This window comes from Ciona robusta, chromosome 1 (assembly GCF_009617815.1).
Source record: "Ciona robusta chromosome 1, ASM961781v2".
In the NCBI taxonomy this organism is placed as follows: domain Eukaryota; kingdom Metazoa; phylum Chordata; class Ascidiacea; order Phlebobranchia; family Cionidae; genus Ciona; species Ciona robusta.
In genome coordinates, this window is record NC_143235.1 from 941,158 (window position 1) to 959,987 (window position 18,830).

The following is an 18,830-nucleotide window of genomic DNA, read 5'->3' on the forward strand; positions in this document are numbered from 1 at the left end:
CTTACAAGTTACCAAGTATGTAACTTTGTGGGGATTGGAGCAACTGGCGTTAAGTGTTTCTTTCGCAAGAGGCACACACGCCCACAATGGTAGCAGCGACGAGCAAAATAGCCCCGATTTAAAGAGTATATAATATATACATATGGTCCATGTTATAACTCCCTTTTATCGCTTCATTTGGTAGTAAACTAACTGAAGTAAATGTTTACAGAATTATAAAACCATATAACCAAACTATTTAACTCATAGCTAATCTGAGCAAATCAAATGTTGACCCATTTAAATAATGAAGCAAGAAAAGAGAAAGAAGGGTAAAGAAGCATTCGTGTACAGTTTGTTTATTAAAGAATATCAAAGGCAATGAAATGGTAAGTTTGTGTAAATAAAAATATTGATGGAATAGAACATTAAAAAGTTGGTCATATAACATTGGTGCTAGTGAAGAATCCCCCCCACCTTATTTGCTAACCACTAACCCCTAGGTTAGGGTTAGGTGTTGATAGTTAGGGAGTTGGTAGTTGGTTGTTGTAGGGGTTAGTGGTTTGCAAATAAGGTGGGGGGAAGACTATTCACTAGCACTAAAACATGTTTTTTTGTTTAATAAAAAGATTGGTAAAATTTTTAACCTTTTGCATTAAATATTAATGTATGGTCAGTTTCTTCATTGTACCATATAATGATAAGTTCCAGAAACCATGAGTTTTACAAATTTCAACGGCGGACAAAAATACATTTTTTCAAATTTTTATTTGTATAACCCCCCTCCTAACCAGTCTGCAAAGTATGGCAGTTCCTGACGAGATCTCGCGCGTGCAAGACGGTTATTTTTCGCGTTCGCGCGTGCTATCATTAAAAATCTGCGTGCAAAGCATGTACATTTTCAAGCCACGTTAGGAAATCTTACTTAATTTAATACGTATTTTTTTCTTTGTTTAATTAATTGGCGTGCGTAGGACAAATTGTGGCGTGCATAACCGAAAGTCTGTAAAAAAATCGCGCGTGCACCTGCCATACTCTGCAGTCTGGCCTCATAATAAATTTAATTTTGTCTGTCGCCGGTCGATTAAGTAATTTAATGCTGCACAACATATTGAATTTTATCTACAAACATGTTGTTTGAATAATGCTGCAATAAATTAATGAAAGTCATCTAAAATATAAGCTTTATCTATAAAGTGTGGCATTTCTTGCCAACAGTGGTGAAACTGTTACACTTCTAGCTTTAAACTACGACTAAAATGATCATTAAAATAAAACGAGGTATTCGTATGTAAACACACATTGCAAAAAGTATCCCGCAAAAACTATTTAGTAATTACCCACAAAGTTACATATGTATGAACTTGTAAGCAGGCACAAGGTGAATGAAACAACACCCTTGTTATAACGAATGTTGTTGCCCCCCTAATGAAAATAAGTTACATTTATAACTGTTGGATCAATATGGCTGTGTAGATATGAATATAACATACAATAAAATCAAACTATCGATAGTGACAATAAACATGGTATAATCTAATCCTTATTAGAAATACTAACAGAAATTTAAAATTTCTACATAGATAGAGATGCATAAACGTAATCTAAAGATGCCAAAAGTTTCATGAATTAAATAAAAACAGCTTCTTAAAAATTTTGTGTTAAAACCGCAGATCTAACTGCTGAATGTCTCAGTGCTCTTTTCAATCTCGTTTACCGGAAGTTTTATTTTTAGATCTTTAAAAAACAAATTGTTTTTAAAAACTATGTAAGTGCTTGACTAAGATTTCCAGAGGATCATTTACAGTTTGTCTTCTTTTTCATACACCGGATTCTTTCCCATCTTCAGGATCTTTTTTCGTTTCATTTTCGTCCTTCTTTTTTTCTTCTGATTCATCTTCTATCATTTCTTCTTCTTCAAGTTGTATGAAACCGTATTGACGCCCGACATGCAACACCACACCGTACAATATCGAGTAGCCAATCTGTTGGGAATATTTTGTGTAGTTTAGTAGTTTTTGAAACCAGAGCTTTAGGGATTGTCAAAATAATAGTTAATCTAATAAATAAACCTAAAAGAATTAATAAATGTAACTTAATTTATCCTGAGTGGCTAGAAAACAACAGTACAGGTGTTTAATTTCATACACCTCTTGCCAGCTTACGAGTTACCATATATGTAACTTTTTGGGTAATTGTTTTTTCTTGGGGACCACTGGGTTGGTGTAATTGTGGAAGCATTTTGTAAATATTCTTTGTCAACTACTAAATGGGACAGTAAACAAAATGAAACATGCACCGTCTTACCCCACCCTACTATATATAATTAGTATATACACTTACTTGAAATATGTAATAGAGAATTGGAAACAGAACAATTTGGCCATAAATCCTTGGTCTTGTAGCAAGGAAAGTTGTGGTAAGAACTGATATACAAATCTAGGAATATTACGAAGTCAATTTAACTCAAAATTAACCATTTTATGGGGGAAGATGAGACACCTTTTCATTATTTTTTTTTGTCCCATTTGGTAGTAAACAAAAAACATTCAATTAATTATAAAACGGTATCCGCACGACTCCCATAGACCGTTGTTAATTGTTTAAAACACGATCAGGATATTTAGATGTTATGTGCTAAAGATGTCCCATCTTTCCCCACCCCACTATATATCAATATATTTTGTTGTTGCCAAACAAGTATTTCGAAAAAAAATAGTTGTAATTCGTGTGCTTTTCTTGTATCCCTGCCACATGAATATAAAGTATTGTGGTATTTTTTACTCACCCGCACATTCTGCAGTGCGATCTCTATCCCCACCGTGCGGCGAACTTTGGAGTTAAGTTTAAGTTGAGGAATCATGCAAATCAAGTGCCCGATCAAGTAGATAATTGGTGGCATTATTGCCACAATCTGAAAGTTTAGGCACTCGTTGTATGAGTAACTTGATATGAGAAAAGAATGCAAATCGGGTGAGGTCCATGCATTCCTGGGTCTTGGGGAAACTGGCCAATACTGGGTAAATTCGGAGGTTCCATGGCGTTCCTCACTGTAGGAAATCACCCATATAGAATAGAATGTGCAAATACAATGTTGGGGTAATGAACCAACTCGGGCATAAATCCTAGACCCATGGCGTGCCTCACTGTAGGACCTCACCCATATAGAATAGAATGTGCATATATAATGTTGGGGTAATGGGCCAACTCTGGCATAAGTCCCAGGTCCCATGGTGTGCCTCACTGTAGGACCTCACCCATATAGAATAGAATGTGCATATACAATGTTGGGGTAATGTGCCAACTCTGGTCTAAATCCCAGGTCCCATGGCGTGCCTCACTGTAGGACCTCACCCATATAGAATAGAATGTGCATATACAATGTTGGGGTAATGAACCAACTCGGGCATAAATCCTAGACCCATGGCGTGCCTCACTGTAGGACCTCACCCATATAGAATAGAATGTGCATATATAATGTTGGGGTAATGGGCCAACTCTGGCATAAGTCCCAGGTCTCATGGCATGTCTTGATATAGGACCTTGCCCATATCGAAAAGAACTTGACCTAATTAAGTATATTAACTAAACTTACGACTCCCTGTTGCCAAGTTAAGGTCCAACTTATCGGTTGAACTATGCTGTTGACTATCAGAGTTACAAGGAGGGCAACTGACGCTAAAACAATTAAAGCCTGAAAGGGGTAGAATGGGATATCATTAGCACAAAAATCTCATTAGTTGGTTTAAGGTTCTTGATTGAAAAACAATATACAGTTGAATTTTAAATACATAATCTTTGAAATACACTTATTTGAAACATTTCTACAGTTATTCACATATTGTATTTTTGCAGGGGTGATAATGTTATTTCTGTGGTCTGTAAAGTAAGATGGGACACCTTTAGCACATTATATCCCATATTTCCTAATCATGTTTTAAACAATTAACAACGCTCCTTTTTAGAAGATACCGGATACAGTTATATAAATGTGTAGAATTCTTTGTGTACTAACCGTTGAAATATGAATAAGGTGCATCCCATGAAATTATGAATAAAACCAAGGCTTTTTTGTTGGCAGATAATAATATATACTTAAGTTACACCATTAGTATAATTCATATAAAAAAAATGACCTTTGCTATCTTTTGTGAAGTTTCTTTCTTTTTCTTGAAAACCCAAGAACAGAACGTTCCAACTAGTAGGGGACCAAGAAAGCTTCCCAAAGTTATTGCTGTTATGGGAAAAAACATCATTCTAATATACGTGTTCAAGCCTCGTCGCTGCTACCATTGTGGGCGTATGTGTCTTTGGGCAAGACACTTAACGACAATTGCTTCAATCCAGTGATCACTAATGAGTTGTCCAAATTTTCATTCAGAAAAAAATCGCAAACAACAAAAACAATAAACCACAAAGTTACACTCGTTGTTACTCGTAAGCTGCCACTACTAGGTGTATAAAACGGTACACCTGTGTTATAACGACTCATTTTTCCGCCATGCGAGGATATATAAAATGTACAAACCTCGCGTGGCAGGGCAATGATAGTCGTTATAAGTTAAACACGGGTGTTCTGTTTCATACACCTCGTGCCTGCTTACAAGGTACCACGTATGTAACTATGTGGGTGTACATTTTGGATTCTTTGCATGGCCGACAATTTTTATGGCAAATTTTTTCTCATTATTTCTCAAGGATACATACGCTCACAAGTCACAATGATAGCAGCATCCTGTGTGTACTTGGCTGTAAAATAAAGACTGATGTTCTCATTACATTGGTAGAGGAAACGTTAGGTTTATAAGCACAGGATTTAGGCCAGGATTGGCCCGTTACCTAAAACTCGGTACAATAAATACACTGACCTAGATCTGTGAATGGAATGCGCAAAGAGCTGTCCAAGTTATTCCCCTTCTCAAATATGAGGAGCCATAGTGGCATTGTACCAAGGGCAAGAACAGTGGTCGTTGTTGTCAGTGCGATACTATAAAAATATCTGGTTCATATTTTGTTTGCACAGTGAGTTATGACAGCAGAATTAATAATTAAATTCGTTTTATTGCCAAATTCAAAACCCAAATTAAAAGTTAACAGCAGAGTTTTATTTAATTTAGAATTCCAATCGACTAGACTCTTATCTAATTCTGGTTAAATTTTGTCCGGTAAATTTCCAGTTGAACGATAATCTGCACAACGTGTTATAACGACTGTCATTGCCCGCCATGCAAAGATAAATAAGTTACATACGTGGTAACTCGTAAATGCACAAGATGTATGAAACAAAACAACGTTGTTTTAACAACTGTAGTTTGCCCCGCCATGCAAAGATAAATTAGTTACATATGTCACATATGATATGTGGTTACTTGTAAGTGGGCACAAGATGTATAAACAAAAACAACAGTGTTATAACGACTGTCGTTGCCCCGCTATGCGAGGATAAACAAATTTACAAACTGGTAACTTGTAAGCTGGCACGAGGTGTATGAAACAGAACACCCGTGTTATAACGACTGTCGTTGCCCCGCTATGCGAGGATAAATAAATTACATACGTGGTAACTTTTAAGCGGGCACAAGGTTTATGAATAACACTCATGTTATAACGACTGTCATTTTCCACGCATGCAAAGATAAATAAGTTACATACATATACATGGTAACTCGTAAGCGCACAAGATGTATAAATAAAAACACCCGTGTTGTAACGACTGTCGTTTTCCAGACACGCGAGGATAAATTAGTTACATACGTGGTAACTTGTAAGCGGGCACATTAAGGTGTATGAAACAGAACACCCGTGTCATAACGACTGTCGTTTTTCGGGGAGGATAAATAAGTTCCAATCATTCATATACCTGAGGTCAACGACCCCGTCCAACCAATATATCACCACGTTACTGACACTTCCACCAGGTGAACAACCCTGGATCATTACCCCAAGTGCTTGAATGTCATTCATCACGAATATCTTCGTAAGCGCCCAAGCCACCACTGTGGAAAAAGTTTAAAAATCCTTTTTTTTACTTTTTTTTTAAATGTAAATTTTTTTTACATGTTATGGGTAAAAAGTAAAAGTTAATGTTTTTTATTCGTAAACAAGCAGTATAATATATGACAGCTTAAACTATGTTAATTTTGATTAATAAGTAAATTTATTATTAGGTATACATGTAAATAAAGTTGTGGGCTTTAAAATCCAACTTTCTTTGTGTGAGGTTTTGGCCAAACAGTAATAAATGCGGAATATAGCTGGACTAATAAACCATAAAAAATAACCCTGCAATTTCACTTTGAAACTTTTACATAAATAGTAAGTTCACTATAGCATACATGGCTTACACGGTACAATAATAAGCTGTAACGAAACTCCTACGCCGTACGCCTTTGGCCTTTTGACGTAATACCAGATCTTGTAAAAGTCCGTTGTCAATCCAATGCCGAACATTCCAACCGCTACAATAACACTGCAATATGCGAACTATGGTTGATACTAGGATGCAGGTACACATATGATACATTTAAATGAAAGATACTTTAAATTGTCATGGTTAAATGAACTACCCAAATTGGCCGGTTACTCTTAAAGCTATGGTTAAATGAACGATACTCTTAATAGTCAGTCATATATTTCTAAAAATCAATTACATACGCAGTAACTAGTAAGCGATACGAGGTGTATGAAAACAAAACACCTGTATCATAATGACTGCCGTTGCCTGCCATACGAGGATAAATAAGTTACATATGTAATAACTTGTAAGCAGGCTTGAGGTGTATGAAAACAAACCTAGTAATTTGCTGTAGAATGGGATACTGTTAGCACCTAAATCACTGATCGTGTTTTTACCAAAAAAAGGCTCTCAGAGTCATGAGGATACGGTTAAAAAATTTTACGGAGTTAATAAATACTTTGTAGCAACCGATATGTGGTAACTTTGCAAGCTCTGTGTTGGAACGAACGGCAAACGTGGTGGTGACGTCACGTTGATCGAGATGTTCCCCATTTCTGAAATTGAAAGCAAAATCAATTTTTATTCAACTATTAAACTTTTTAAAAAGTATAGCGAAAATCTTGTTATTTCAAAAACAAAGAGTCAGAATTAAAAAGCATGGCTGTTGCACCAAACTTATTCACTTTCTGTAATTATTCTTTGTTTACTACCAAATGACTGACAAAGGGAAATAAAAATGTGTCCCGTTTTACCCCAACCAACTTTATATTAATGTAATAATGACAAATTAAGGAAAAACGGCATTCTTTATAACACTTTACGATTGATAAATAAGTTGAAAAAGTATGGGTAAAAAGCTAGCAAAGATAAAGCTAAAAACCGGAACATTTTACCTGTTGTCATCTTTACTTTTGTTTCGAAACCAATCTGCTGCCGTGTTTTGTCAACTACTATAAACGCTCAATACAAGCAGATCTGTAGAAATGTCTTCTTACGCCGTAACGAATGTATTTATTATCTTTTTGTACTCTATCTATAGTACACCTGTATAATTCTACCATTGCTATTTACTACTGTGTTCTAAAAAATACTGAGGTACCTTAATAAATTATAACCGTATCATATGTGTAACTGCATCCTAGTATCAATTCGACTGCATTTATTAAACTTTTTCGATTGAAGTGTTGGCTTTACCACCTTATATAAAAACCACTTATCCCTCAGACAGACCTCGTAAATTTTTTATACAAGCGATTTATGGAGCTTTAAACACCAACAGTCAACCCAGCGTTTTTTCCAGCTCAATCGGGACTGAATTTTTCAAATTTCCACAATTTAATTCTGTAGGTAATATAGCATGCCATTGACAGATGTCCACTAGGATTTTTGACCAGATGAAAATACCCGAACAACAAATTGAGAAATCAGATTGGTTTGCGACAACCTGTGACCATGCGTTGTTCGATATATGTGATGTTTTCACGCAATATTATGATATATTGGCTCCCGCGTTACTACTTGATGTGTATAACCAACCAATGTGGTGAATGAATGTAACTTTCTTTATCTGTTTTATACACCTCGTGCTTGATTACGAGTTACCAAGTATGTAACCCTGTGAGTGATTATTTTAATATATTTTGACGATTTTTTTTTACCTTTAGGGCATGGCACATAATTTATACGACCCGTTAGTGACCATTGGGTTGGAGCAATTGCCGTTAAGAGTCTTGCCCCAAAATGGTAGCAGTGACAAGCCTTGAACCCATTACCTCTGGTTCCATGAAGCCATGTTAACCAACTGTGCCAAGGTGTGTGAACCTATAACCTCCATTATGACTGTAAAAATACTTTTTCAGGTTTTAAAGGTAAATCGAAACCCAACTTGATCAAACAAGAAACAACCAGTCTCGCTTGTGCGTTGAGAATCTTGTTCAGACTCGCTCTTGCTGAAAATTGTGACGAAAAAATCACAACTGTTGTTGTCAGGTTTGTAAAAAATAAATAAAATTTGGTAAATTTTCTTTTTAATTAAATATATATAGCCTAATATATATATATATATATTAAATGTTCAAAAAAATATTTGAAGTCCTGTAAAAAAGTATTTAACTCCTTAGGGACGAGTAATGCAAATATGCATTTTGAAACAGGTGTTCACAAAAATGTTCATCATTTTTTTTATAGTTGGTAAAAGTTCTTACAGTTGGTTTTATTTGAAAGAGGAAGGAATTATCTACCAATATAACGTTTGAAAAAGGCATCATAGCATTTAAAAGTTTTTACCAAACTTGATTTGAAAACCCTAAAGCCTTTTTTAAGAAGATGGTTCATATTCTGCCCAAAAATCAAGGTTTTAACGTCATTCTGTCCAATAAAAGCGATTTTATCTGATCTCTATGTTGCTCTGGGGCTTCCCCGTCTAAGTTACCGGTTAAAAATGTGGTTTTGCGTAAAAATAGCTATGTCAGCTGTTTCTACAAGTTTTTTCGGTATTATGAAACAAATTTTACATAAAATATGATTTTGTGTGTATTATCTAATTTCATTTTGCTTCTACACGTTGTTTCTACCTTTAAATTCATAATAAAACGTTTTTGGCAAGTTTTGTTAGGATTTTAGCGAAAATGAACTTTCAAAAAATGACGTCATCAGGTTATAAGTGACGTAATTGATCCCTTTGACATCACCAAATCAAACAATCATTTTAGTTAGGTAGTAAACAAACCAGGAATCAACTTTGCAATAGATTCCTTATGTAATTTTTACCTAAAAACCCTAATTACACATAAATACAAGATTTCTGATGATATCATTCAAAATTTGATGACGTCATCAAAAAAAACAAAATACAATCTTGTAGCAATTTTTCCAAAGAACAAAAGTCTAATTGGTCATTTTTCGCCAGCACAAACACCTGTGTCGCTAGGGAGCAATATGTGACAGTCGGTCAAAAATGGAAAATTTGTTAAAATATATCTCGTCCCCAAAGGGTTAAAACCTTAGACTCATGTACAGTATGTTTATTAAAGAAAATCAAAAGGGATGCAATGTTCACTCGGTGTGAACAGAAATATTAACAGGGTAGAAAAATAAAAAAAGTTTAATAAAAATGTTATAACGTTTTTGAACTATTTTGTTTAATAAAAAAGTTGGTAAAATTTTGGGAATGTTTTGCGTTAAATATTAGTGTTTGATCAGTTTTTTATGTTGATCAGGAAGCGTAAGATATACAGATTTAGGTAACATTAAAATAAAACGAGGTGTGTAACATACATCAAAAAACGTATCCCCCAAAAAAAGTTACTCCCCAAAAAACTATTTATATGTAAAAGCTATTTGAATTATATTGGTAGGAATAGAACTTACAATAAAAACACATACACAACTCTTGATCTGAACAATCAATTAACAAAAAAACTTAAAGTTAGTTTAAAATCAATGTCATTTAAAGTCTTAGATAAGATTTTCAAAAACTAAGTTCCCAGAGAAACTAATTTATAGTTTGTCTTCTGTTTCATACACCGGGTTCTCTTTTCCATCTTCTGGATCTTTTTTCGTTTCATTTTCGTCCTTCTTTTTTTCTTCCGATTCATCTTCTATTGTTTCTTCTTCTTCAAGTTGTATGAAACCGTATCGATGGCCGACATGCAAAACCACACCGTACAATATCGAGTACCCGATCTGTTGAATATATAATAATAACTTATTTTCACGAAAATTAAAAAAATATGTTAAAACGAAAAGTCAAAATATAATACCAAGCAGTCAATCTAATAATATTAAATATGATAATTATAATAACTTTATTTGAACAATATAATTATAATAACTGTATTTGAACAATATAATTATAATAACTTTATTTAAATTATATAATTATAACAACTTTTTCCGAATAATACAATTATAATAAGTTAATAACTTTATTTGAACAATATAATTATAATTACTTTATTTCAATTATAGAATAATTATTATATATCTTTTTTTGTCTCTTCGATTACCGAAGCGAAAACTTTTAAAACAAAGATATTGCGACAAAATAACAGTTGTTAAAACATGTTTACATTTGGGTTGTCTAAATTATCAGAAATACATAAAAAAAAGAAAAAATCCAAAAAAATAATTACCCACAAAGTAACATACATGGTAACTCGTAAGCTGGCACGAGGTGTTAAACCCGTGTGATAACGACTGTTGTTTGCCACGCGAGGATAAAGTAATTTACATTCACATTTATTTGGAAGGAAATAAGCCTGGTCGCTTTACTTACTAAGTAACAACACAAAATAACGGATTTGATGAGAAAGTGTATAGGAAGTTTATTTAAGGCTGCATTTGTGAAACCAGCATTTCAGGAATTTACAAATAATTCGGGTAACAAAGTAATGCCCGTCTCAACTTGCCCCGCGACCCATCTTACCCCACCCTACTATATATGATTAGTATATACACTTACTTGAAATATGTAATAGAGAACTGGGAACAGAATAAGCTGGCCGTAAATCCTTGGTCTTGTAGCGAGGAAAGTTGTGGTAAGAACTGCTGCGCAAACCTGGGGGAAATACAAAGTTAAAACTTATGTTTAACTATTTTTATTTATAGCATAAAATATTCCATAGTTTGCATGAATACCCAAACCTTTTTCCTTTGTGAACCATTTTAATATAATAAAAGTTTTTCCGTCTCTTGATGGGTAACCCTAAAACAGTGTTTAGAATACTTTAATAGGGTGGGGGAAGATACAACACCTTTTTATTCTATTTTTCCGTCACGTTCACGTTTGGTAGTAAACAAAGAGCATTCAAAAAAATCTAAAATCGTATCCTCACGACTCCAGTTTAAATCGTTGTTAATTGTTTAAAACACGATTAGGATATTTGGATATTATGTGTTAAAGGTGTCCCATCTCCCCACCCTACTATATAGTGCAATATATGCAGCACTTAGTGTAAAATTGGTGAACTCTTGGTTACCCATGAAGTTTGTTAGGCAAGGAATTTTACCTTTACTCGATAAGTGTTACACTGTACAGGTTAATATGAAAGCCATATCCAAACTAGTTTTGCAGCATATTATAAATCCAAAACAACCATTCCGAAAACAAGAGAGCTTAGCTGTAATGATTAAGCATGTGTAATAACCAGCATAACTTAATTAACTCTTTAAGTTAACTGTATATGCCGTAACTAGAGGGTCTTACTGTTGGAAGTTAATTAGTTATATGATGCATTCTTGTCTTAATACAAATTAAAACGAGAAATTAGAATGAAAACATGTCTCATATTACCCCACGGCCCACTGTACTAAAATGTTACCTGCACATTCTGTAGCGCGATCTCTATCCCCACCGTGCGGCGAACCTTGGAGTTGAGTTTAAGTTGAGGAATCATGCAAATCAAGTGCCCGATCAAGTAGTTAATTGGTGGCATTATTGCCACAATCTGAAAGTTTAAGCACAAGTGGTATGAGAAACTTGAATATAAATCGGACAAGGTCAATGCAGACATGCGGTGAGTCTCGCGTGCCTCACTGTAGGTCCGTAGGACCTCACCCACATAGAATTAATAGAATGTGCATATACAATGTTAGGGTAATAGGCCAACTCTGGCCTAAATCCGAGATCCCATGGCATGCCTCACTGTAGGACCTCACCCATATAGAATAGAATGTGCATATACGATGTTGGGGTAATGGGCCAACTCTGGCCTAAATCCCAGGTCCCATGACATGCCTCACTGTAGGACCTCACCCATATAGAATAGAATGTGCATATACAATGTTGGGGTAATAGGCCAACTCTGGCCTAAATCCGAGATCCCATGGCATGCCTCACTGTAGGACCTCACCCATATAGAATAGAATGTGCATATACGATGTTGGGGTAATGGGCCAACTCTGGCCTAAATCCCAGGTCCCATGACATGCCTCACTGTAGGACCTCACCCAAATAGAATAGAATGTGCATATACAATGTTGGGGTAATGGGCCAACTGTGGCCTAAATCCCAGGTCCCATGGCATGCCTTACTGTAGGACCTCACCCATATAGAATAGAATGTGAATATACAATGTTAGGGTAATGGGCCAACTCAGGTCTAAATCCCAGGTCCCATGGCATGCCTTGTTGCAACTCGACGCCTAAAGTGACGTCACATAACCCAATCCCAATACCTAATTAATCAATGCCAACAGTGCGGATACGACTTATCTCATGAGAGACTTTCCCATGAAAACAAACCCCCCGTTGAACGAGGTTAATGATATCACGTTCAGACGATGACAGGCCCAAATCGATTCACTTTTATCGCATGACGTCACACTGCTGTCACGTGATTCTGTCCGGTATATAATTCGCCTTTTCCCTAACACAATAACGAATAACGAGAAACCACTATCGGCACTGAGACCTCGAGGTCGGTCTAGGTTCATGGCGGGCTCTTACGAGCCTTTGCCCAGCCGTCAAGTAAGCTTTTGCCCGATACCGTATCGTGTACTTGTATACCAGAAAAAGGAATAAAACATAGCAAGATATCATGAACTGTTTGGTTTCTGGTTATAAAAGCAATTAGTACTACAGTAGATATAGCATCCCGCTGAAGCCTGTATATGAAGTCGGATCAGCACGGAGTCATATAACCCAACCAGCGATCCTGTATATTCAGTGGGGGCTATAGCCTCACTGTAGGACCTTACCAATATAGATTAAAATATGTATTTGGTCCAAATCCCAGGTCCCATTATAGCATGCCATGCTGTCTAGTCTCACTCATATAGAATAAAACGTAAACGCAAGTTGGGTTTTGTAATATGACTTACGACTCCTTGTTGCCAAGTTAACGTCCAACGTATCGGTTGAATAATGCTGCTGACTATCAGAACTACAAGAATAGCAACTGAAGCTAAAGCGATCAGAACCTGAAACAGGTTGTAGTCAATTAGAATGTATAGTATTGGAGTAAGATGGATACCGTTAGCACAAAATATTCAATCTCCCCTTAAACAATTAACAACAGCCGGTGGGAGTTGTGAGAATACAGTTTTATAATTCTTTGAATGTTCTTTGTTTACTACCATATGGGACTTAAAATAGAAATAAGTTTCATCAAATTGCGATCAAAACCAAGACGTCGTTGTTCATTTTTCAGACATAATCTTACAAGTTGCACTATTAGTAAATGTGGTGGACTAATTCTAATAAAAAAGTTCACCTTTGCTATCTTTTCTACAGTTTCCTTCTTTTTCTTGAAAACCCAAGAGCAGATCATACCAACTAGTAGGGGACCAAGAAAACTTGCCAAGGTTATACCTGTAACGGGAAATGTATCAATCTAATATACGGGTTCAGGGCTCGTTACTGCTACCATTGTGGGCGTATGTGTCTTTGGACAAGACTTAACAGATAAAGCAAGTTATATGCCTCAAGTGGCGAGGCAACAACAGTCGTTACAACACGTTCATATACCTCATTCCCGCTTACCGGTTACCACGTTTGTAACTTTGTCACTGCAGATTTGTGTTTCTGCATGGTTGACAATTTAGAGTTATTTAGGCAACAATTATTGCAATTGCCGGTAAGCGTGTCTTGCCCAAGGACACATACGCCCACAGTATTAGCAGTAACGAGCCTTGAACCCGTATATTAGATTGTGTGTTTGTACTTTGGTGTAAAAGAAAGACTAGCCCATTCTTTACATTACATTGGCAGAGGAAATGTTTGGTTTATAAGCTCGACTTCACACTTATTGAGCATGACGACTATTGGAGCATGACTAAAACACGATTTCTACGCAGTATTAAATTACGTAGGCCTTTCCACGCAAAGTTAATAATGCTAAATGGTACGAAAACAGGATGTGTAGTAGATTGGGGTAAGATGGTCCATGACACGGGTATTCTGTTTCATACACCTCGTGCCTGCTTACCAGTTACCACGTATGTAACTTGTGGGTGAATATTTTTTGTAACTTCACTGACCTAGATCTCTGAATGGAATGCGCAAAGAGCTGTCCAAGTTATTCCCCTTCTCAAATATGAGAAGCCATAGTGGCATTGTACCAAGGGCAAGAACAGTGGTTGTTGACGTCATTGCGACACTATAAAAATATCTGGTTAATAAAGTAGTGTAGGGGAAGATGGGAGACCTTTAGTGCGTAGTACCCAAATATCCGGGGAAAGTTGAAACAATTAACAAAGGAATAGCTATATGGGAGTCGTGAGGATACGTTTTTTATTTGTTATTACAAACGTGTTATTCTAATCTAGTGTATCTGTGACCTTGGGCAAGTCACTTAACGGCAATTTCTCCAACCCAGTAGTCACTAATGGGTTGTTCAATAATAAGCTGACACGAGGTGTATGAAACGGAACACCCGTGGTATTACGATTGTGTCCATTTTTGACCACGCGAAGATGAAACAAGTTACATTCACAGTACTTTAATGTTGTTCAAGTTCGATATAGGCCATGTATAGTTTATATACAGTAGGGTGGGGGGAGAATTGACATATGTTTCCTTTAAATTTATACCACAAATCCGGTTACAGCTTGACGAATAGTGACAAACAGCTTCTAGGCAAAGAATATGAAATGACTCAAAACCTCAAAAATAGAAAGGTCACTAAACCGTAACATACTTGTCTTGGTTCACGTTTGAACGGTCGGTAACCTTTCATAAATGACGTTACCAAGTCATTTTTCATAAATGACGTTACCAAGTTACAAACTTTGTGAATGTTTTTTTTGTTTTTTTTATGTGCGGCTGATAATTTGGACAACCCATTAGTGACCACTTTGTTGGAGCAATTACCGTTAAGTGTCTAAGGACACATATACCATAATAGCAGCAAAGAGCTTTTATATATAAATATCCTGATCGTGTTTTAATAAACAATTAACAACGGTCTATAAGAGTCGCGAGGACAAGGTTTTATAATTCTTTAAATTTTCTTTGTTTACTACCAAATGAAACGAGAAAGTGAAAAAAGGGAAAAATCCAAAGGTGTCCCATATTCCCCCACCCTATACTAAATATATCACCTGAGGTCAACGACCCCGTCCAACCAATATATCACCACGTTACTGACACTTCCACCAGGTGAACAACCTTGGATCATTACCCCAAGTGCTTGAATGTCATTCATTACGAATATCTTCGTAAGCGCCCAAGCCACCACTGTGAAAACAAACATAGGAAAATGTAAGAAAAATCTAAAAAACACTTTTCATTAAGATGCTATTTTATTGTGAAAGAATGGGACAGTTTAAGTTCCCTGTTAATTTTGGTTAACAGATATACACGTAAATAAGTTAAAATAACACAAAATAATATTGTGGACTTTTAAAGACACCATTCTTTGTTTTGCCCAACTTTAGAGCCAAACAGTAATGAATGAGTTTTTTTTTAGCCGAAGTAAAACAACCTACAGAATGAATCTGTAATTTCCTATTGAAATTTTCACTTTTAAATAAATAAGCAAATTATACGTGCTTACACGGTACAATAATAAGCTGTAACGAAACTCCTATGCCGTACGCCTTTGGCCTTTTGAGGTAATACCAGATCTTGTAAAAGTCCGTTGTCAATCCAATGCCGAACATTCCAACCGCTATAATAACGCTGCAATATGCAATATATTAATAGATGTTGTGGGGCAAGATGAGATATTTTGGGTACATGAAATCCCATGTTTCCCGATGGTGTTTTAAACCATTAACAACTCTCATTTTGGAGTCGAGAGAATACGGTTTTATATTTCGGTAAAAACGCTTTGTTTACAACCAAATGTAATTGTTTACAACCAAGTGTATAATTCGGTAAAAACGCTTTGTTTACAACCAAATGTAACGAGAGATGGGACACCTCTTCATTCTATTCTATCGTCCTTTTTTGTAGTAAACAAAAACTTTCTCAGAAATATATAACCGTATCTCCGTGACTAAAAAACAGCGTTGTGTTTGTACTGAAGGTATCCCATCTTACCCCCAGACTATAAAACAAAATAAATACGTTATATGGTTGATAAATACTTTGTAGCAACCGATATGTGGTAACTTTGCAAGCTCTGTGTTGGAACGAACGGCAAACGTGGTGGTGACGTCACGTTGAACGAGATATTCGACATTGCTGAAATTGAAATAAAATATTTATTTATCTTTGGAACAAAATAAAAACCAAAATAAAATAGCAAAACAAAATAGATTAAAAAATGGAGTATAGTAGTGTGGGGGAAGATGGGACACCTTTTCAATCTATTTTCTCCTCTAATTTGATAGTAAACAAAGAACATTCAAAGAATTATAAAACCGTATCCTCACGGCTCCCACAGACCGCTGTTAATTGTTTAAAACACGATCAGGCTATTTGGATATTATGTATTAAAGGTGCCCCATCTTCCCCCACCCTACTATATAGTTAAAAAGCGTGGCTGCTGAACAGAACCCAATTACTAAAAATGTTTCAACATTCTTTCTTTATTACTAAATACCAGTAAGCAAAATTAATTATGTCCCATGTTACCCCATTCAACTATATATTAATTTGATAATGAAATATATGGCGAAAAAAGGTAAAACGGCATTCGTTAGAGCCGAAAAATACAGTCAAAAAGCATGGCTAACAAAAGTAAAGCTAAAAACCGAAACATTTTACCTGTCGTCATCTTTGCTTTTGTTTCGAAACCAGTCTGCTGCCGTGTTTTGTCAACTACTATAAACGCTAAATACAAGCAGATCTGTAGAAATGTCTTCTTACGCCGTCACCAATGTATTTTAGTACTGCAGTCAACTGTTATATAGTAGGGTGGGGGAAGATGGGACACCTTTTAATTCTATTTTCTCGAGCCATTTAGTGGTAAACAAATAACTTTCAAAAAATTATTAAACCGTATCCTCACGACTCCCATAGACCGTTGTTAATTGTTTAAAACACGATCAGAGTATTTGAATATTATTAGCTAAAAATGCCCCATCTTCCCCCACAGTCCTATAATATCTGCGGTTGCCTATTTACTACTTTATTCTATATAGTATTGTGGTAAAACTCTTCATAAATTTTACGATTTACTATTGTACACCTCTAGTATTGCAGAAACACCTTTATAAATTTAACGGATTCATATATGCTACTATACTCTGCCTTAAAATTTGTAAGGGGTTAATAGCAGTAACACATAGTAGTAACACCATATAAATTCTACAGGTTGATTAAACCCTGTCGATTGAATTGTTGGCTTTAGTCCCTATATATATACACTGTCTTTCCCTTAGGCGGTAACTCGTAAAACGTTTTATTCGAGCGATTTATAAAAAACATCGAGCGCCGCCAGTCGATCCATCAATCTGTCCAATACAACGGCTCAATTGGAGCCGAATTTCCAGTAAAGAGAACAGAAAAAAAATAAAGATTTTTTTCACGATTTTTTTGGCGAGGTTATCTCTCTTTTTGCACGCTGCGTAGCGACTGTCGCACTCAGGTGTAGCCGGGCGTTTTAGCAGACATTTTTGGTTACACGGATACAATAACCCTCGCTGCAAGTTTTGTACACTGTTGTGTTGGCATTAGATTTTGCACATAACCTTTACTTGCTTAGAAAAAAAACTGCAAAGTCTGAGTGACGACATGCATAATGTGACGTTATACCGATGACGTAACATTACAAAACACATCGCGTCAAGTTGTGTACGCCCTTTCGCTGGCTTTACACAATTACATAGAAACTACTCCCATAAACATACGCTCTTATTGTTACTGAAACAATCTACTTCAACTTCTGCTGTTGTTGGATTTCACCCAAACAATAACAAACAACTGCGGTATTCGGTTTATTATTAAAAGCGAAATTCTTTACGCTGAACCAATAGGATCTGGTGCTACGAAAGCGTAGCGGACAAAAATCAAGCCCAACCAATTTTATAATAAAAAATATACATTTTCTAAATGACTTCGTCTGTCTCTTATTCATATGTACTGAACAATAGATGGAATCCACCTCTTCAGCACATAATGTCCAAATAACCTGATCTTGTTTAGTAATCAACAATGGTCTATGCAGGGAGACGTAAAGATTCGGTTTTATAATTCTTTGAATATGCTTTGTTTACTACCAATTAGTGAGACGAGAAATAAAACGAAAAGGTGTCCCATCTTACCCCCACCCTACTTGCCTACGAGCTGGGAAATGAATACTACAGTTATATATGCTGCTATGTCATAGTAACGCAGTATCACCCTTTAAAGAGAAATGTGGTAACAGCGATCCTTTAACACGTATAGCACTTTACTGCTGGATAGCCACTTCAGCATAAATTCTTTAAATTCCACGTTTTGTGGGCCAGCTATACCATTATCTTGCATGCTGGGTGCGTGCGTTGCACGAAATGTTGTTGTAAAA

At 35.8% G+C, this 18,830-nt stretch overlaps 2 protein-coding genes across 3 annotated transcripts; both read right to left on the reverse strand.

The window, feature by feature from the left end:
* Positions 1-367: 367 nt before the first annotated feature.
* LOC149741135 (sodium-dependent organic anion transporter-like) lies at positions 368-7,452 on the reverse strand. 2 transcript variants are annotated; one of them, XM_089874629.1, is made up of 10 exons: positions 7,330-7,452; positions 6,894-6,990; positions 6,324-6,448; positions 5,840-5,975; positions 4,848-4,966; positions 4,116-4,213; positions 3,575-3,673; positions 2,768-2,893; positions 2,323-2,418; positions 368-1,964 (listed from the first exon to the last, which is right to left on the reverse strand). In XM_089874629.1, the coding sequence occupies exons 1-10, from the start codon at positions 7,337-7,339 to the stop codon at positions 1,800-1,802; spliced, it is 1,071 nt and encodes a 356-aa protein (XP_089730755.1). In that variant the 5' UTR covers positions 7,340-7,452; the 3' UTR covers positions 368-1,799. The 2 variants fall into 2 exon arrangements, with proteins under 2 accessions (XP_089730755.1, XP_089730763.1); XM_089874637.1 differs by lacking the exon at positions 368-1,964 and having other exon boundaries at positions 2,296-2,418.
* A 1,991-nt stretch (positions 7,453-9,443) lies between these two features.
* On the reverse strand, positions 9,444-17,773 carry LOC149741136 (hepatic sodium/bile acid cotransporter-like). The gene is made up of 10 exons (XM_089874618.1): positions 17,090-17,773; positions 16,468-16,564; positions 15,933-16,057; positions 15,478-15,613; positions 14,416-14,534; positions 13,650-13,747; positions 13,258-13,356; positions 11,758-11,883; positions 10,899-10,994; positions 9,444-10,120 (listed from the first exon to the last, which is right to left on the reverse strand). Exons 1-10 carry the CDS (start codon positions 17,097-17,099, stop codon positions 9,935-9,937), a joined length of 1,092 nt encoding a protein of 363 aa, XP_089730744.1. The 5' UTR covers positions 17,100-17,773; the 3' UTR covers positions 9,444-9,934.
* Positions 17,774-18,830: the final 1,057 nt, after the last annotated feature.